The 21,799-nt window shown below is 38.5% G+C and overlaps 1 protein-coding gene across 2 annotated transcripts in view; it reads left to right on the top strand.

Moving 5' to 3' along the window:
* The window catches only part of EloA (transcription elongation factor elongin A), a 79,986-nt gene that overhangs the window by 16,262 nt on the left and 41,925 nt on the right, over nt 1-21,799 (top strand). For both annotated transcript variants that reach the window (XM_081756499.1, XM_081756500.1), the window contains exons 3-5: nt 3,667-3,866; nt 8,340-8,434; nt 14,557-14,756. In XM_081756499.1, the coding sequence (XP_081612625.1) occupies nt 3,667-3,866; nt 8,340-8,434; nt 14,557-14,756 (495 nt within the window). The remainder of the gene's footprint in view (nt 1-3,666; nt 3,867-8,339; nt 8,435-14,556; nt 14,757-21,799) is intronic.

Here is a 21,799-nt window from a genome sequence, read left to right as displayed (position 1 = left end):
TTTATTGCTTTAAGAGTGTGTCAATTCAACATGAAAAAAAAAAATCAGAAATTGGAATGTAAGTGAACAATTTGATCTTCGACTTCTAGGGAACGTTGCTATGTAAAAGATACCAGTTTTTTTCTTCTTTTAAGAATTGAAATTAATCACCCAATAACTAATTGTGTTACAATGATTTTGGAACAGATTCCTCACATCAAAGCGGGGGGGGGGGGGGGGAGTGCATATGGACCTGTGCTCAGAAATGGATATTTTCGGAATTATATTGTGTCGAAAACGTGAAACAAGTGAACTTTAAAAGTTCATAGCTCCACTATTATGGGACCTATCGTAGCCGGGTCAAGTATTACTGAGGAACTGATATGTCAACTATACAAATATCCATGTTTAAGAAAGCTCCAGTACTTGCACACCAATTTTTAGAGAGGTAGGTGGAGAATCATCAAGTACTCCCAAACAGCCTCTCTAAAACTGATAGTGCACGTACCAGATGTTCTGAAAGATACCGATACCAGATTTCGATAGTTCATATACTAGTTCCTCAGTAATGTCGTGACCGATTACGATCCGTCCTTTAGTAGTGAAACTATGAACCTTTAAAGTTCATTTTTTTCACGAAACTATGCACTTCCGACCACGGGTCCAATAAACTTTATATATATATATTATTTTGATGTGAGAAATCAATTCCTAAAATATTATAACAATTTTTTGTATCACCCTGTATAAGTAACAAGAATACACTAGATACATGACTCTATTCCTTTATTATATACACATTCTGTAGCCTTGTTCGCAAGGTTAAGTTACTTCCATGGAAATTATTAACGAATTAGTAAAATCACGTTCTGTAGCATGTTTATATTTTGTTTAATCGTCAGTCATTTCGATGTGGTACTGACATTTTTTTTTCCAGACGTGATCTTGAATTACTTGTTCTTACATTTTTTATCTATCTTATGTCTTTGTCTTCCGACTGGAATACTATTTCGTGACACTGCACAAGTATAAACAGTCTTCAAACACTGACAGGAGAGAGGTTAAGCAGCTGCCACCACTGCAAACCGATGACGACCAGGCGAGGCCAAGGACCAAGTTGCATGCTTAAAAATAACACAAAGACCCACTAACCAAACTTGCCCACCAAACTACAGACAATTAACAAATTAGATTAATTCACACTCAGCTTTTAAGTTAGATTAAATACAGACAGTAAAATAATAATTTTACATGGGTTTTTCCCACCCCTTCTTAGTGTGGTTTACCATGTAAATAACTTGAGCATGTGCATGACCGATAAAGGGGGTTTCCTGGACTCCATGTGTTTCCCAGGTTTTTCCTCCTCCTACCCAAGCCAATGGTGAGGTGAAAAATCTTCACGCGCTTTCCTATCTTCTATTTTACTCTTCTTTCTTTCTCTAATACACACTGCCCGGTAAATGTCTCAGGATAAAAACCGCGGCGCGACACCACAGACGACATGCTGCTTTAGATCTCTAACTGCATGTAGGAGGTGCACGTAGATATAGGTTGGTGCATCACTCAAGGGGGCGAGCTTTCTTGCTAAGGGGCCCTCTTTATCTCTAATTTATTTCCGTATTTCCAGCGTAGTAGACTAAGGACAGTTTGAATTAATATTGAAACACTAATGCGTACAGTATAAAGAACTACATTATTAAATATCACATCACTATTTTACAATGTTGCCAATGTTATTTGTGCAGTTCTTAGAAAAGTTGTCGAGTTAGTTTCCAGTACGAAAAAAAATCATAAAATTTATTTGTATTTATTCAGTGTTGCTGAGCTTAATAATATAATTCTATTTCTTATTAAGTGAGCTCTGGTCAAGATTAAGTTCCGGTTCTTTAGTCCTAGTAAAGAAAGATTCGCAAGGGTGCCTTTCAATTTGCGGAGAAGTCCTATGGAGCGAGTGAACCTTTTTAACCATGTGCTTTGATTAGATAAAATGTTTAAAAACTTGATACTTCAAGGTTATAACCCTTAGCGTCTCTTAAATATTGTTTAATCCTATCACCTACACACCTTCATTCCAGTGTGGGTTTGGCGACATTGACCGTTACAGACTTAAATTCCTGAAAAAAATTGGATTGTTCACATAATGATGTTTGTATCCTAAAAGTGGCCCCGCGTAGCGTAGTCGCTAGCGCTCTCGTCTTTGGTGCGAGCGGTCTCAGGTTCTATTCCCGATGGGGGGCAGTCAGTCGAAAAAGTGTAAAAGCTTTTTCAGACCAGGCACTCTGAATTAGCATTTCCTCATTCACACCAGATAAATGCCGGGATGGTACCTAACATACTGGTTCCGGGCCACTTCTTTCCTTCTCTTTCCTCGGATAATGTGATCACCAAGGGATGTCATCCCTCGTACGTGGCAGGCTAACATGGCCATAGCATTGGCATAACATCTATAAGATTGCTCTCTGATTTCATTGAAAATTTGAGCGCTACTTAGAAACCATATTTATTTGCAAATTTCTGATGTCTATAAGAAAGTTTAGACCATAATGGTATGAAGATTCATTTTTCAGAACGTATTTTCTTAGTATCTGCACTCTTATTTGTAAATTTTTAATACTTGAAATTTCCGTTTATCCAACGTTATGTTAGAATAACCATTTAGAAATACTAATTTGTAAATTTGTAGTTGTTGTTTTTAGTTTATCCGTCACGATGTACGGAGAATAAATTAACGTCAGAACAAAATTTATTCCTACTAGTGAAAACTAAATACAAAGATTTTGTAGCTTCGTTGTACATAAATCTCTATATAGGGTATAACAAAAAGGTACATCAAAATTTCAGAGGTAGATTCCTTATAGGTAGACAAGTAAAAAAAAAAAAAAATCATATAACTGTATGTCGGGAAATGCGTCGTTACAGACACCATTGAGCCGCATGACGGTGTGAAGTAGTCACATTCTGGACGCCCCTCAATGTGACTCAATTTAAAATAGCTCAGCCCCTAATTAACCTAGGAAGATAATTTTGGTATCAATGTATTCCTGAAGGATGAACTATGTGTAAACCACATGCAGATTTGGGGTATATGTCGTCGAGTGAGCCTGTATCCATACCTGCTGCGAGTACGCTTTTGCCGGTGATATCTCCAGCAGTGTGCTGTTAATCTCATTTTCCCATCCGCAATAGTTTCAGAGGAGGCTCAACTCTCACGAGAAGGCGTCTTCAATTACCATAATACACATGTTTGAGTGGATGATAATCCTCATGCGATCAGTCGTAGGAGACATCAACAACAATTTGCGCTCAGTATGTGGTGCGGTATTGTCGGTGACACTTCACTAAGTCCACTCCTGGAGAGGCTGACGGGAAATACCTATCGAGACTTCCTGGAAACCCACATTCCGGATGCATTGGATAACTTGCCCTTGGCTCTGCGTCCACCCGTGAAAATACATATCAGTGTAAAGCTACATCCTGGAAAATTTTCACCGGATAAAAATACAGGCATCATAAAGTCAGTTTTATTTATTTATTTATTTATTAAGTCAGCAACAACAACTTTTATTGACCGTTGATTCCGGTTACAAATTGGAAATATGATTTTGTTAATATTTGACATTTTAAATTTAACTCTTGTTCATTTAAGGGATTTATGTGTTGCTAATTTGTAATGTTACGTTTTTACAGCCTCAAAATCCACTGCACCCATCCGCCAAGACAAAGCTTGAGCCATTGGATTTCAGTTTTACTGCTACGTTACCCGAAATCACTCCAAACTACAAACCTTTAGCTCACTACATTCCTCCGGACTCACCGCCCGCCAGAAAGAAGAAAATGCTAACAGAAGAAGAAGCTTTAAGTCAAGTGATGTCCACAAAAAATCAAAGGTAACACCAAGCAATTTTTTTTAAATATTATTAGCTTTAGAAACTAGAACACTAAAAATAATGTAAACTTACGGGGACTGTAGGATGCGTATTTAGTACTTACAGGAGGAAGGAATTATTTCTTCCTGAAAACTTATGTCAAAACAACCTCTTTCAGGACATCTCTGTCCCGTATTACTTGAAAAATTAATGTGCATTACTTTAGAACAATTAATCTTTTCTACACGTACAACTAAAAACATAAAGCACACAATATATATAACCTCCAAACATACAGAAATAAGATTGTACCATAAATCCCTTTTTAGATATACTGTATCACAAACTTATATACAAGGTAACCAAAAAAGTTCTTGCCGTATTTGACGTCTCATTAATTATGCGCTCACAGAGACGAAATGATATAACGCACGTGTCTGTCAAGCGATCAGGAGTTAGTGTGAGCATCGACCTTCAGTAATACAGGCATGTTGCGCACATATAGGAGTCATAACTCGTCCAGTATCGAAAAGAAATGGAGGTATCGAAGCAGCTTTTTCGCATATGTTTGTTGTATGGCTTTAGTGTGCGTGTCAGCTACCGCATTAAGTCGCCGCATATGCCAGGTGGCGTGAACGAACGCTCCGCCAAGCATTGATTCCTGAAATTCCGTTCCGGAGATTAAAGCTTTTTTGATAAAACTCGCAGTGGACGATCATATGTGTTGGATGACAAGGTCCAAAAGCATCCATGGAGAAGGATAATGGGTTTTACGTGTGAAAAACTTGCAGAAAAGTTTCATATTTCCGCTGAAACAATCAGACTGCACCTGCGTGGAATAGGGAAGGCATACAAATTAAGCAGGGTATCCCCGCATCGTCGGTAGCCAACAAGAAACAACGAATGACAGCCAGTTTGTCCTTGGTTACTCGGCGCCAGAACATGTCATCTTTGACCGCTTGCTTACTGGTGACAAAAGTGGGTCCTCTGTGACACTCCCAAGCATACCAGATAGTGGTTGTCGCCACGTGACCCTAATCATCACACCTCAAGACCACCTCTACATCCACGAAAGGTTATGCTCTCCGTATGGTGCAATTATAGGCAAGTGATGCACTTGGAACTCGTTGCAACTGGTTAGACCTCCACTCTTAGCAGTTCCAAAGGATGCACCGTACATTGCGACAGAAGGAGCTGGCATTGGTGAATTGCAAGGGTATGCTATTCCTGCATGACAATGCCAAGCCACATGTGGCAAAGAGGGCACGGGAGGCCCTTCAGCAACTCGGCTGGGAAACTGCCATGCACCATATTCACCCGATCTTGCGCCAACAGATTACCACCTTTTTCATTCCCTCGACAACCACCTCCGTGGGAGATACTTCGCAAGTGAGGGAGATCTGCGGAACACACTCACGGACTTTTTTTTTTTTTTTTGCATAAACGACCGCCGAGTTTTTTCCTCAAGTTATTGGCAACTGCAGGAACGTGGGCAACAGATGTTGGGTGCTAATGGAGATTACTTTGAAAGCTAAAGGTACGTACCATCCACTGTATTGTTCTTTGTTTATCACTGCTCTAGGACGGCAAGAATGTTTTTGTTATCTTGTACTTAACACTCGACTATTTCTTCCTTCCTTCAAAATAGTATATGCATACTTGTATCAGTTCTGCTCTACTCGATAGAAAACCATAGCAAGGGAAAAGTTCAGTCTGCAAATTCTAAATACATTGATTAACTATATAGAAATTGCATCGCATGGAAAGTCGTTATACTGCATTAAGGTTTCACATGTTGTTAAAACAGGGGAAAACTTTCTTTACAGATAAATTGGTGATTTTGCCTTGAAGTTAGTCCAAAATTCCATCCACATATAAATGCATTTTCCTTCCAAACAGTGGCGTCAATCATTGAAAACATATGTTCCGTTCCACGCATTTATTATAATTTAGAATAACGTTTCCTGCATGACGTGGAGTCATTATTGCCGTCGACAAGCAAAGGCGTTAGTCTTAATACTCCAGGTATTTTTTAAAGTTTTTCACGTATGTTGATGTATTCACAAGTAAAAAAGTGATTTTGGATGATGGTGCAACTGAAATCGACATCTGCATAAATCACTTCGTCAATCGTTAGTACTGTAAGCCGTTTTTGAATTTTCCTATATACTTCAAATTTTTTTCACAAATTAAGTTCGTGATCGTGGAATAACATCGAGCGAGAATCGTTTCCTTTCAAAACTGTTATGTCCTGTCAACGAAGGAATTCATCGTTATTGGTGAAGCACTTCACCACGTGTGTGTATTTCAAGCTAGTCACAATTTAATATCAAAGAAAATAAAATGCTCTTTTACATAAATGAAGATATTTTTCCATTTAATGTGGATCAGTTCATCTCCACAATTTACATGACACTAATTATACAGAATGTTGCAAATCAGATCAGTTTTCTTGTGCTTCAGGTCGTCCAGGTCTATCGGTTTCTGTGGACTCACCTATCTTGTCGTGCCCCTACAGGCAATAGTCTCAGTACCTTGGGGGCAAGGTGTGGCTTTACTGTGGTCAGTGCACTTCTTTCCGGATCAAGAAGCTGTTGAACTTCAAGGTAAAACTATGAGAGGCACAATCTTGCTGAAAATGGACCTCATTAATAATTCGTAGCCTTAGAAGTTTCGTGAGAGGAAATGTCTGCAGCTTATCCAGGTAGGTGGCACCACTCACGGTGTCTTCTATGAAGAAGAGTGAACCAGTGAAGTAGTCCATTGAGACGGTGCACTACACATTGACTCTGGGATTATCTAGCTCACGGGTCTCGAACTCGTCTCGTGGATCCATTAACTTTTCCAGGCACATGAAACGTGATCTGACCAGAGATAACAGCGAGAAGCATAATTTCATTATTGCTGTTTAATGTGGTAAACGCTAATTTACAAAATTCCTTGCTGTTGTTGCATTTATCTTCTATCAGGGCTTGGTGTTTGTTTACTTACGTGCCACTTCAGTTCTAGAAACCGTTGATTAGGTTATTCAATTGGCTCCTCCACGCTCCCTTGCAGTGCATTCAGTACCTCATCACTTGTTCTGGGTCTCTCCACTACGTTACATAGTACTTGGATACTTCATTCAATTTCCGTTACCTTGAAAACTTATACCATCCCTTTATGAAAATGAAATCTTTAGTTTTACGTCCCACGATTATGCCGGTTAGGCTAAAGGAGGCGGTGATAATGAAAAATGAATGAAATGGTGGAATGAAGAAAGTGAGAGGAAACGGGAGAACCCCGAGAAAACCCACGCACACGGTGTTTGTCCACCACAAAGTCCATACGACGCGAGCTGGGATCGAACCAGAGACCCCAAGCAAAGGAGGTGAACGCTCTACCACCGAGCCACCGCGCCCTCCTTTATGTTATATACATAGATAGATAGATAGATAGATAGATAAATCCCTGGATGCTTATTCTTTTTATCTGATTTCCGTTGGAACCTTCTCCCACACCAAAACACAAGATTTTAAATCGACAAGCCATAACATAAACTACTGCACCTTCTTAATCGACGCCATCTTGGAATCACCTTATATACACATCTAATCCTCCTATACTCACAATATAAAAACATCAAGATTTTAAAGTTACCACGTTGTAACAAAATTTACCTTGTCGAAAAGTACCTGTCACTTTGAAAGGTACAGGGCTTTAGATTCCTGCAAGGCTTTTAAGACACTTATAAACAAAGTAAGGAGGAGGAAAATCTTAATGCAAATGGATCCATTAGAGCTTCATTCGGGAGCTACGACTGAAATTTTGTATTTCCAGAATTTTCAGAAGATATCTGAAACTATTGTATCAGTGTAAATTCAACGTCAGAATTACTCACTGGACTCACTTGTACAGAAATTATAACAGTAGATTTTGTGGGGGATTGCATAATCCGTTTTTTTTCTTTTCTTTCCCGTTTTTTAAAAATGGGTTTTCCTATTTTCTAGCATTGAAGTAACTTATTATCTGGAACTACTTTCTGTTCCGTTGGATTCTATGATTACGATGCTCTTTTGCGGTTGAATCAACATTATGCAATAGCTTTAGAGATAGGACTAAAAATACGGAGAAAAGCAGGTGATGACCTTAAATGAAGTCTCGGATATTATTTAGTTTCTCCCCCAATCACTTGACAGTGACTCTGGCTCATTTGGTACTGATTACGGTTCGTTATTTGCAACTGTGATGAGTGTAATTAAAGTGTAGACGTTAGGTATCCACTAAAAAGCACAAATAATATCTAACCGAGGCATGAGCGCAGCAGGGGCCTGGAGCAATAGCGAGGGATGTGTCCGTACGGAGCAGGCTTGTCAGCGACGGTGGGCATATGTAAATACGTCTTTACAATGGCTCACTATTAGTACCGGCTCCGGAGCCGTCGATGGATTTGGGTGAGATACTAATTTTGCAAAGTCAGAGAATAAAAGTTCTGTCTGTAATTCTTTTTTACAGGACCAAAGTATTTTCTGGAGTCAAAAGCTGTGGCGAAAGATTTGTTCCTACCTTGTATGATCTTTGCATCAGAATTCTTCAGGAGAATATTGACGGTAAGTTTTACTGCCAATGTGTATTATACAGTGTGAATAAAATGTTCCTCTACTTCGATCTTACTATAATATTATGATCTTACTATAATGGTTTTTCTTTAATAAATAAGAAGTAAGTTCCGTTGTACATTGTGAAGCTAGGATATTCTTCCAAATTATAATAATAATCTAATCGTAAGTGATAGATATTATCAGTTAAGGTTTCAATAGCAGATATGGGAGGAAATGGAACGTACTCTTGGGACGCTGAATCTTTCTTTCGATATATATATATATATATATATATATATATATATATATATATATATATATATATATATATACGGGGTGATTCAGGAGGATTCGGTAATTTGTAAGGTGATTCTGCTTGTGAAAAAAACAAAAAAGTCCTATGAACATGTGTTCGATTTTCAATCATTACGGAACTGGAGCGGGTTGAAGATGACACACATCCATGAATGATAATGAAGACAAACGTGAATATTACTTACTGAAATGCTATGTAGGCGCTGTGGTGGATGACTGATCCACTCTACAAGGGGTGTGAAGGTTCTCAACTGATGGCAGCACTGTGACGTCGCACCGTAAATAACAACTGCAAGCGTACCCAGTGTGCAATCGTGGGATGGATCAGTGACCAGTCATGAGGCAGTATGCGTGTTGTGTTTGAGTGTTGTTTAATTGAGCAAGTTCATTGTGTCCATGAATATTAACATGTCGCATACGTTCACCCATGCAGAATACGCAGATCCATTAATTGGCCTGCCAGGTCACCCGACCTAACCCTATTAAACTTCTGTTTATGGGGTTGGTTGAAGGGGTGTGTGTACTTTACAAAGGCAGATACACGTGAAGAACTTGTTGCCCGGACCACCAACGCTGTTGCCCGCATTAAAACCCGCCGAGATATGTTCGATGTGCATCACAACACACCTTCCAATGTATTGACAAGTGCATTGAGATGGATGGGGGACTTTTTGAACACCTCTTGTAGGATGGATCACTCATCTGTCCACCACAGCGCCTACACAACATTTCTGTAAGTAATATTCATTCTTCTTTTCATAATCATTCATGGATGTGTGTAGTGATCGAAAATCGGACCACATGTTCATAGGATTTTTCGGTTTATTTTCACATGTAGAATCACCTCACAAATTAGGTTGTTTTACAATTACAAACAAACGGTGGCAGACTACAGAAGGTGACTGCACCTCCAGGAAGAAACGAAGTGAATTCGGAGAACTACGAAGAAAGCCGACTACCCCTCCATGGGTCCTCCCTCCAAGAAGATGGCTATAAAAGGAGACGAAAATGAAATGAAATTTGTCAGTTTTACGTCCCATGCTTATGCCTGCTAGGCTAAAGGAGACTGTGATGATGAGGAATTAATGAAATGAAGAATGTGGGAGGAAACGGGAGAACCCCGAGGAAACCCACGCACGCGGTATTTGTCCACCACAAAGTTCACTTGACAGGAGCTGAAATCGAACCCGGGACCATACGCACCAGAGGTGAACGCTCTACCACTGAGTCACCACGGCCCTGTATAAAAGATGATGATAGAACCAAGAAGTGATCAGTGCCAATGCTGATCACTCACCTACCGAGACCTTCTCTTCCATGGGCTACGAAGATTTCCTTTAATACCTAATCCTGGGGCTGCTATGAGCTACGGAGTATAATCGATCCCGTCTGAGGCCATTGTGGGCTAAGACAAATATCCTTTATTCCCAAGGCCACATCGTATGCTGAGGAACTTTGAACTTATTCTATACTGGAAACATTTAAAAACTTACAAGAACTTGGTATTTTTTATATAAGACATTCTTTTTATAATTAAAAAAGGCGAAGGGTTAAAATTCCTTATACATTATTGTGACTCTACCTAGGGTTTCATTGAACTTTGTTTCATAATTTTAGGAGGGGGTTCCTTATATGAAATGGAAGAAAGAAATTCTAATATACACGGCTCTGAAAATGCCTCCTTTCGGAGTTATAAACCCTCCCAAAATACGAAACATGATGATTCAAAACGCCCTGTCTTGAAAGTTGTTGGATCTCTCGCAAGCGGTTCAAGAATCACCTAGGAAGTAGTATGCGTTCTATTTAAATATTCATGTTCCACAATCCCTCGGTACCGACGCGACGTAACGAATTGTGTATATAAAGAAGTTGGGCTACGGAGATACAGTTTTTAAGTATCAATTGAACACACGTTACAAGAGTTCTAGAGGATTGTGAAACATTAATATCTAGATAGAGCACATACTAGTTGCTGTGTGTTTCCGTCAACCGCTTGTAAAATGTCCAGTAATTTTCAAGCAGAGCGTTAAAAAAAAATAAATAAATAAATAAAAAACATGTTGTTTCGCATTTTCATCAGTTTAGGAAGGAGGTGTTTTGCGATCCACGTGTATTAGTACGTTTTTTCTTTCATTTGGTGTAAGGAAATACCTCTCAAATTTATGAGATGGAGTTCTTAAAACATACTTCTATACCGGCTGATTATAAATTGTGGTAAGTCAGACGTTTATGTTAAGATTGAAAAATACGAACAGAGAGGGAATTTAAATAATAAAACCCGGCACATTTAAATGTTGAACAAAGTCAATGGGGTGTATGAGCTTGTTTTGAGTCACACAATTTCTTAAGACACATCTCTTTCTGATGATTGATTTTTGACCTTATTTGGATTTGATCACCGCCATGGCTGAAAATCCGTTTTCACGGAGATACGAAGTTGCAAAAGGAAGGAGCACTCGAAAAGCCTTCTTACTTAATTCCGGATACTCATTCTTTACTGAGCTCCAAAATTCAGGGAACGATGCAGAGAGAAACTTGGTCTTCAGTGTGCTGTCTGAAGAGAGATCAATAAGCTGTTCCTTTTCTCGGGTGGTAAAATTCGGTGAATTCTCTGCGTTGAATGGATTCACGATGGAAAATACTTCTCGAATTGGATATAAAGTTGTGTTAAGTGTTCCTTAACCCTTTGGGGATCCTATGGTACAATTTGTACCATATGCACTTTTCATGGTACATTGCGTTATTTCTCTTCTATTTGAGCTTTTTCGTCCGGGTTTTTTTTGTTTTCCAAGTCCAGAGTCCTTGTAGAAGACATTACGTATGGTTTCAGACCGTCCTGCGTCCAGACATAGGAGGTGATGACGTCATAAGTCAAAAATTTATTTTCTCATTTTCTAAGCCTATGTTCAATATTTTTTGGCGGGCTTATTTTTCTACGTAAAAGATTGAAATTTTGCACAAACATTTAGTCCACCGAGTAGTATTTACCAGATTTTTTGTTCCGATGTCAGTGCCAAAACAGGGGGGGAACCAGAGGGGAAAAGGGGTAAAAATAGGAATTTTTTTACCCCCAAAATCCCGTTTCTCGTCATTTTCCCGCCTCACATACAAGATAGGACCACGTGAGTCATACCGTCTGAAAGGCCGTTCTATTCTGAAGAGAATGACGGTCGAATTATTATTCTAGGGTAATTAGGGACGTCTCAGGGATTTTTTGAAAAATTTACTTCTATATAGGGAAATATGGGGCATTGTCGGTATATATATTTTTTGGCGGGCTTATTTTTGAACGTAGAAGATTGAAATTTTGCACAAACATTCAGTCCACCGAGTACTATTTACCAGATTTTTTGTTCCGATGTCAGTGCTAAAACAGGGGGGGAACCAGAGGGGCAAAGGGGTAAAAATAGGGATTTTTTACCCCAAAAATCCCGTTTTTCGTCATTTTCCCGCCAAAAAAACATGATAGGACCACGTGAGTCATACCGTCTGAAAGGCCGTTCCATTCTGAAGAGAACGACGGTCGAATTATTATTCTAGGGTTATTAGGGCCGTCTCAGTGAATTTTTATCCAAATATACTTCTGTATAGGGTAAAAGTGGGGCAAAGTAGGGAAATTTTCTCTGGCAGGCCTATTTTTTCACGTAGAAGATTGAAATTTTGCACAAACATTCAGTCCACCGAGTAGTATTTACCAGAAGTTTTTTTCCGATTTCTGCGTAAAAACAGGGGGGTCCAGAGGGGCAAAAGTTGAAAAAAGGGAAATTTTGCCCCCCAAAATCCCTTTTTTCAGGAATTTCCCGCCTTAGATACATGATGGAGACATATGAATGGTACCGCCTGAAAGACAGTTCTATTCTGAAGAGAATGATTGGCGGATTATAGTCCTAGGGTAATTAGGGATGTCTCAGGATTTTTTTTCCCTGAGATCATAGTGTTTTATGGTACTTTGGGGCGCTGTGGGAATTTTTGATAAAAATTCTCCCGCCCTTACTATTCAAGATAGAAACTTGAAATTTGGCCCACACATTCAGTATACTAAGTACTATTTCTCAGATTTTTTTTTAGATGGCTACGATCACACAGGGGGGGTCCAGGGGGAGCCAAAGTTCGAGAAAAAAAATTTTTCCCTCCGAAATTTTTCACTTTGACATTTTTTTCCCGCTTCTGGTATATGGTATGAGCACGCATGTGCTATCATTTGAAAGCCAGGTCTATTCTGAAGAGAATGAGGTATGAACCATGATCCTAGGATAAATAGTGACGATACAGTAGCTGCTTGACTGAAAGTCTAAAAAATAGCCCAAAAAGCCAGGATCCCCAAAGGGTTAAACACTGATTTGATTTCTTCATTTAACTTGTTTCCGGCTTCTAATAACTCGCTTGGTGTAGGAAAGCAGTCACTAATGTTCCCGTCCTCAGTGCTCTTCCAAAGCAGCAACTTCCTTTTGAAGCCTGATACCTTGCCTGAGAACTGCAAAATGTGTGTGTGTATCATTCCTTTGTAAAGTGAGCTCCTTCGTGGCTAAGCTGTAAGCGTACGCGCCTTTGGCATTGAAGACCCGGGATCAATTCCCGGCGGGAGCTCATGTGGTTAGGATTCCACGTTAATCAATAGGTCCCGTCTCAATGTAGCCTCGCAGCTGAAACGGACGTTAAACTCAAAATCAACTCAACTTCTTTGTAAAGACACATTCAAAACATTTAGTTTCTCAAAAATATCACAAAGGTATGCCAGCTTCTGAAGAAAGGCAGAATCGATGAAATTTTCAGCACTGGAATGATTTTCGTCTACAAGATACGAGTACAGTTTTTGTTTTATTTCAAAAACACCGAACATTACATTGCCGCGGGACAACCAACGCGAGTTGCAATAATACAGGAGAGAAGTATTTTCAGCTCCCTATCAGCACACACACATTTTCTTTTTAAAATTAAATTTGGCTTTTTGGAGCTACTTTTGACGTAGTTCTCAACTTCTGTTACTAATGACAATATGTCGTTTAAGTCACTGATGAGATTCTTGGAACAAGGGATTTCTTGTGTATAGTGCAGTGAGTCCATAGTGCATTAGGGACTTTCTTACGTATGAGAGCTTGTAATTCTTGATAACGTTCTGACGTGGAGCGAGCACCATCTCTGCATATTCCCATACATTTTCTCCACTATGTATCACTGAAGAAGAACGGTGCAGACTTAAGTATGCGTGTTGCATTATAAACATGCTCCTTTGTAGAATCTATTTTTAAAAAAGTCCTCGTGCCTCCCCTGATAACCTTCGGCATCTCCCCAGAGAAGGCGCGCCGCACAGTTTAAAAACCCCTGATTTAAGGGTATATGATTACCAAATTTCTCTCAATATAAATCGGTTTTTGGTAAACAACTCCTAGTGAAACTATTTTACTTTGAGGTTGTTTTTTTTTTTATTATTATTATTATTATTATTATTATTATTATTATTATTATTATTATTATTATTATTATTATTATTATTATTATTATTTCCTTTTCAGGATCAGCTTGTACTCCCTGTATTTGGTTCACTGAAACTACCTTATACTTAGGTCGTAGACATAATTTTGATTTTTGTTGTAGCGTAAAAAATATAGCAAATTTATTTTGTCTACTTATATCGCATAGAATGTAATAATGTAAAACTGACTGAGTACTCATATTCTTTTTTTTTTTTTTCTTAATTTTGTTTTTCAGTTGTAAAGTGAGCATTTTGAATATGTTTAATTCTATAATAATCATAAATTTTGTATTTTTTTTTTTTTTTTAATATGATCGCTTTAAATGATTCTACTTTATTTTAGCTCTTGAATATACGGGAGGAGTTCCTTACGATTTATTGAAGCCAGTTCTTGAGCGGGCGACGCCTGAACAGCTATTCAACTTGGAAGACTTTAATCCTTACTTGATAGGAGAAACAGATGAGCTGTGGAAGTTCCATTGCACTAAGGAATTTCGCAATAAGGAAAGAGAGGAACTAGAGACATGGCGAGAGATGTATATGGTAAGCAGATAGTATGAGAAGAATTATAGTTTTTAACTACTAGGATCAATTTTTTATATTCGCCTGTATGCTTCTTGAAGACAGATACAGTGCATAAACTTCTGGGCTTTTGAAACATCTAAGGGATCCCAAACATAATATTCACCATACAGAGTTTTGCACGACTGTCAGTCGCTAATGAAAAGAAGTGTATTTGAAGCTCTTTACACGAATTAAAAAAATTTAAAAATAAAAATTAAAGTTATATATATATATTTGGTCTAGGAATTAATTCGTGCGGTTGGTACGCACACATTGAAGCTGTAGTACAAACACAAAATACATAAATACCTGAAGAAAAATATTGTCCATCGCTAGCCACCACTTTCGCCAATCTGTCAGGCAATGTACGGATTCCGTGGCGAAAGAAGTCCTCATCCTTGGAAGCGATCCAGTCAGAGACCCATGTTTCGATATCTTCTGAAGAAGTAAACCGCTGTCCAATCAAATCGTTGTTCATGCAATCGAACAAGTAGTAGTCCGAAGGAGCAACGTCTGGTGAATACGGCGGGTGGGGTAAAACTTCCCATCCGACATTTTCTAAATAAGTTTTGACCGGTTTTGCGACATGTGGGCGAGCGTTATCATGTTGAACAATAAGTTTAGCATGTCTGTTCTCCCATTCTGGTCGTGTTCTGGCCAGAGCTTGCTTCAAACGCATTAATTGTCGTCGATAACGTTCTCCATTCATAGTTTCACCCGGTTGCAGCAGCTCATAGTACACCACACCTTTCATATCCCACCATATGCACAGCATAACCTTTGCACAGTGAATATCTCGTTTTGGTTGTGATGGACCTGGTTCACCTGGTTTCACCCAGGCCTTTTTTCGTTTAGGGTTCTCGTAATGGATCCACTTCTCATCACCCGTAATAATTCGATGCAGAAACCCCTTTCTGCTCTGTCGTTGAAGCAGCAATTCGCAAATGGTTTTTCGTCTTTCAACGTCTCTGTCTTTCAATTCATGTGGAACCCAATGTGACATGTTTTGAATCATTCCCATGGCTTTCAAGCGTTTGGAGACTGTTGTTTGATCAACGCCTAATGCTGCTGCAAGTTGTTCCTGCGTTTGATACGAATCCTGCTCGAGCAATGCTGTCAATTCTTCGTCTTGAAATTTTTTTGGCTGTCCAGCTCGCTCTTGGTCTGCCAAGCCGAAATCACCACTTCTAAACCGTGCAAACCACTTCTGACACGTTCGCTCAGCTAGAGCATGGTCACCATACACTTCCACCAAAATACGATGACTTTCAGTCGCACTTTTCTGCATGTTAAAGTAATGCAGCAGGACACCCCGCAAAAACACTTTATCAGGCACAAATTGCGCCATGTTCACTTAACTACAAACTGGTGTTGTTGACGCTTTAATCCACTGCCCTATACTACGAACGATACGCGATGACAGGGGTTTGCAACACATGTGTGGATACACGGAACTGTGGGACGCTCCGTTCGTTGCGCCATCTCTTGTCCACCCGCACGAATTAATTCCTAGACCAAATATATATCAGTTTCTACCTAAATATCCACAAATATACAATGACATAAACATCAAATTAAAGGAAATTTTATGTAGAATCCAAATCTACTCACAGAACTTACGTATCTTTACAACAGTTGATGATATTCAACAAAATGTGTGGGGAAAAAAACAAATCCGTCATGCTAAATGTTCATGTAATGGATGACTCGATGTTGCTTTCAGTGAGGTTCGCGCTCAATAAAATCCACGTTCCACCCTGCAGTATGGTTTGTGCTTCCTTACTTGTTGTATAGGTGCCCTGGGTTAAGTAATTGTGTTGTTCTAGTAGTGTTACTTTTATTGACAAATTTGAAAGTGATAGTTTTATCCATAAATGTTGATTTACCGTTTATAAATTATTAATATCGGACATCGACATGGGTAAAACGTGTGACATTACACCACAGAAAGCCACTAGAATTAAAACATTAAATGAGCGTGGCAAAACTAATGCTAAAATAGCCCGGATTATGCAACTCCATAAAAGTACAGTGGGTAGGCAGATGGCCAAGATTCGGAAGGCAAGGTGTGTAAAAAAGTGGAAGAATTGGCAAATGTGGTCGAGAAATGAAATCCTCGCCTAGACAGAACAGGCACTACGACGGTTGTGTCATGCAGACAGGTTTGAGTCATCAGCAAATTTTGCTAGAAGTTGGATTGAAACATCTAGTGTCACCGTTTGTCCCCGAACAGTGAGAACAGGTTAAAGTCAATGGGTTTGCGTTTACATAGAGCTGTCAGGAACCCATATCTTACACAACGTAAAAGGCGCGTAGAGTGGGCCAAAACTCACAAGGATTGGACAAGTGACCAATGGCGCAAAGTTCTGTTTACTGATGAGGGAAAATAGCCATTTATGGCAATAATTCACGCGCTAGAGTTTATCGCATGACTGGTAAAGCACTTAATTCTTCGTGTACTGTAAAAACTTCCAGGCACTCTACCAGTGTAATAATTTGGGGATGTTCTTTTAATGGAATTGTTAAAATTCACATTTGTGATGGTATTGTTAATGCACAAACTTAAAAACATATTCTTGAAATGACATTGATACCTGCGAGTAGAGGTGGTTCCTTTATTTTTCAAGACGGCTCTGCCCCTTGTCATCGTGCCAGAGTTAAAAGACTATATGCTGTCCTTACGTCATGTTACCTAACTTCCTTCTGGTAATTCGACCGACATAAATCCATAGAAAATTTATGGAGTGTTTTGAAGGATAAGGTTCGTGCAAGACATTCTACAACCAAAGCTGAGTTAATTCAAGCAATAAACGACGTCTGGCAACACTGTATTTCAATAGAGACACTACACAACTTAGTAAACTCCATGCTACAACGATGCAAAGACGATATTACTAAGCGTGGACATCCAATTAAGTATTAGCTTGAGCCAAAATCAATTGGGTATGCTTCACTTAACTTCACCTTACTTTCACTTCACTTAGCAATTGACGTCATATTTTGTTGAATATCATCAATTGTTGTAGAGATACGTAACTTCTGTGAGTATATTTGGATTCTATATAAAATTTACTTTAATTTGACGTATATACTATTGTATGTCTGCATATTTATGCAGAAACTCTTTTAAAATCCTTACAAATGCGTAAAATTCCAGAGTTGCTATTAATTTTTCTATTACTATATAATATATATATATATATTAAACGTGGGTCGTTCAATACATAAGTTTCCCTAAGCTGTAAAATATTTCTTTTTTCAAGTTCTCGCCTCTCCACATAATCCTCATTGAGATTCAGGTATATGGCTCACTGAGGCCAATTTGTCCAAATTCTTTGCACTAAATCACAGCTCTGGCTATTTAGCATTCTCCGTACCTTTCGCTTCATTTCTTCATCTGTTTCAAAACGTTCACCTGGCAATGCAGACTTTAATATCGGAAAAAGATGGAAATAACTGGGAGCTGAATTGAGGCTATATGGAGAGTGGAGCAGACGTTCCCAACCTAAATCTTCAATTTTGTGTCTTGTTTTCGTGCTGAGTTGAGGTGGGCGTTATCGTCAAGTTCTTCTCATAAGACACCAGATCACTTATGTCGAATTGCGTTTCCCTGAAGAACAGTTCAGGTTCGACATAAGCGACATGATCTTCTGTCACCTGGTGATGAAGAAGTGAAGAGGAATGTAAGGAAAGTACTAGTCAATTGGTGAAGAAAAAGTGAAGCGGAATGTAGGGAAAGTGCTAGTCAATTGGTGATATAGAAGTAAAGCGGAATGTAAGAAAAGTGCTAGTCAATTGGTGATGAAGAAGTGAAGAGGAATATAAGGAAAGTGCTAGTCAATTGGTGATGAAGAATTGAAGCGGAATGTAAGAAAAGTGCTAGTCAATTGGTGAAGAAGAATTGAAGCGGAATGTAAGGAAAGTGCTAGTCAATTGGTGAAGAAGAATTGAAACGGAATGTAAGGAAAGTGCTAGTCAATTGGTGATGAAGAAGTGAAGCGGAATGTAAGGAAAGTGCTAGTGAGTTGGTGATGAAGAAGTGAAGCGTAATGTAAGAAAAGTGTTAGTCAATTTGTGATGAAGAAGTGAAGCGGAATGTAAGAAAAGTGCTAGTCAATTGGTGATGAAGAAGCGAAGCGGAATGTAAGGAAAGTGCTAGTCAATTGGTGATGAAGTGAAGCGGAATGTAAGGAGGGTGCTACATAGCCAGAGCCCTAATTATTTTTCAAAGGGTTTGGACAAATTGATGAAACGTTGAGACAAATGCCTGAATCTCAATGGGAATTATATGTTCAGGTGAAGAATTCACATACACGTCTATGTATAGTTTACAAATGTATCTTAAAAAATATTTTCTTTATAGCTTAGGGAAACTTAATATATTGAACGACCCACGTATATATATAAAAACACAAAATAAGGGAACTTAGGCAGTTCACGTTATGATCACTAATTACACCAGAGTTTCCCAACCTTTTTCAACTTGCGGCACACTACGGGTGTAACTTGGATTCTCGCGGCACACTTATAGATATTATTATTTGTAAATATAAGATACCGTGGTATTTTTTCTGTGATTATTGATCTCCTTCTCACAGAGAAGAAAGGTCGATCACTGTTTTTTTCCTGTGGTAAATCACTATGCTTATTTTTCCTTCTAATTTAAAAACAGAAAACAATTGCAACGAAATATTGGACTCAGGTTTTTAAAATTACGCTTTCTTTTTCGAAAACTGTATCCAACCTTTTACTAAGAAGGACGATCACTAAATAACGAACGAACAAACAAATCTCTTTTACTTTTAAAACACAAATATAGGTAATTTGTCGAAAGGATTGAATGATATTTTAAATTTTCAAATTACGAAATAGTCTGCAACAATAAAGAAGCAATAATGGTTATAACAATAACAAATACTTTTTTCAACACTAGAAATGTACAGAAAAGTACATGAAACTTAAAATTGCAGATTCATAGTAGAGGTTCATAGTAATGTGCAATACACATTTTTCCCTGCGTTTTGGAATTTGATTGCTATAGAATTAATCATTTTGTTTCGATTTCCTCGCGGCACACCGGTTGGGAAACGCTGAATTACACTGATAAAAAATGCTGTTAAAATATATATCATATTTGGTATAAACTTAAATATATAGATTTTATTACAACAACAATAAATGCCCTCTCCACTGTTGTTGTGGTTAGCGCATGCGTCTTTCATGAACAGGATACCGGGTTCGATTCCCGGTAGAAGAGCCTTGAAAAATTTGAACGCAGTACGGTGATAGGAAGCACGATGGTCAATGCTAGAGCGCTTACCTCTGGTGCTGGGGTCCCTGGTTCGATCCCGGTACTACTTAAATAGATTACGTTACGTTTCCGTAAAGATACTATTTCAAATTAGACTTCTGAAAATAAATATCCTATGATGAACACCTTTTACAAGTTGTGAATGGCTTCCATATTAATCATCGTTACCATTCAGAGAATAACACTATCTATAAACGCTACTCATTTAATCAGTACTCTCTTAATACAATTCCTAGCATCAACTTACGACTGGCATTCTAATGTTCTTTTAGATACTTTAGATATACAATTCTTCCACAAAAAGCATTCAACTTGCTATCATCTTATATCACAACTTCTTAACCATTAAACAACAAACCTTCTTTATTTAAAATCAATAATTATTCATTTGTCTTTTTTTAAAAAAAAAAAATTCAGTGGCACTCTAAACAAGGTCTTTCTTGCCATTGTACATTTTCGACCCACTTATTGTTTATTTCTTTCTCCTACAGATCCCTGGCCAAGTAAGTTTGTGGTGGACAACACCGTGTCTGTGGGTTTTCTCGGGGTACTCTCACTTTCTCATTCCACCAATTCATCCATTATCATTCACTTGCTTCACTCATCGTCTCCCTTAGCCTAACGGGCATATTCGTGGAACGTTAAACTGAAAGATTTCATTTCATTTTATTTTGCATTACGGTGGCTCTGATTTTCCCCTTCGGAACCCCCGCTTGACCTAGTGGCTAGCACGCTTGCCTTTGGTGTGAGTGGTCCTGCGTTCAATTCCCGGTGGGGGTACTGTTGAACAAAAAAAAAAGTGGTTCGGATTCCACTATAATCAGTAGGTCCACGTCTCCCTTAGCCGCCCAGGCATAATCGTGGGACTTTAACCTCAAACAGATCAAACCAAACCTGATTCCACCTTAAACTGTAGGTGTTTCTGGTTCTAATTCAACGTCTCATCTAGCTTCTTTACTAAAAGGGACGCTAAACACCAATGCAATGAACCAGCCAACAACAAAAAATATTTTACTCATGACAGACAAAAATAACCAAAAATGAAATTGTTTCCAAATACGAATTGACAACCATAATTTACTAAGAAATATACACAAAAGTAAAATGACGAATTGAAAACTAATTGGGTGACTTCATTTATATATATATAAAAACGTTTTAGGTTATATAATAGCCCTGAGTTCGTTATCCTCCGTGGCTAAGCGGTTAGCGTACGCGCCTTTGGCGTGGGAGACCCGGGTTCGATTCCCGGCGGAAGCTCATGTTGTTCGAATTCCACGTTAACCAGTAGGTCCACGTCTCATATAGCCTCGCTGCTGAACGGGACGTTAAACCCAAACTCAACTCAGCTCAACTCAACTGAGTTCGTTGTATTATAAAAATACTCCAAAAATAATTCATATAGCCCTACCAACTGTTCAGATGATAACACAAGAAACCGAATTTATTTGAACTACTGTATTTTTCGTGGATTGTCTGAATTTAACTTATTATTTTTATAATTAATTTTCTTTATAAACGAACTTACTTATATTCGCTATGGCTTCCTCTCATACTATATATAGAGCTATCCAGAAAGAACAAATTTCAACATGTTTTACCATTTAAAAAAAAGGAAATTACATCATACGATAGAGGCCATAGATAATGATATCATAAGATACAGACCATTATCCTTAATAGCATATACATATTTCCGTAAGTTATTGTT

This window comes from Thermobia domestica, chromosome 4 (genome assembly GCF_964235325.1).
Source record: "Thermobia domestica chromosome 4, izTheDome1.hap1.1, whole genome shotgun sequence".
NCBI lineage: Eukaryota > Metazoa > Arthropoda > Insecta > Zygentoma > Lepismatidae > Thermobia > Thermobia domestica.
This window is presented reverse-complemented; position numbering and strand designations above follow the sequence as displayed.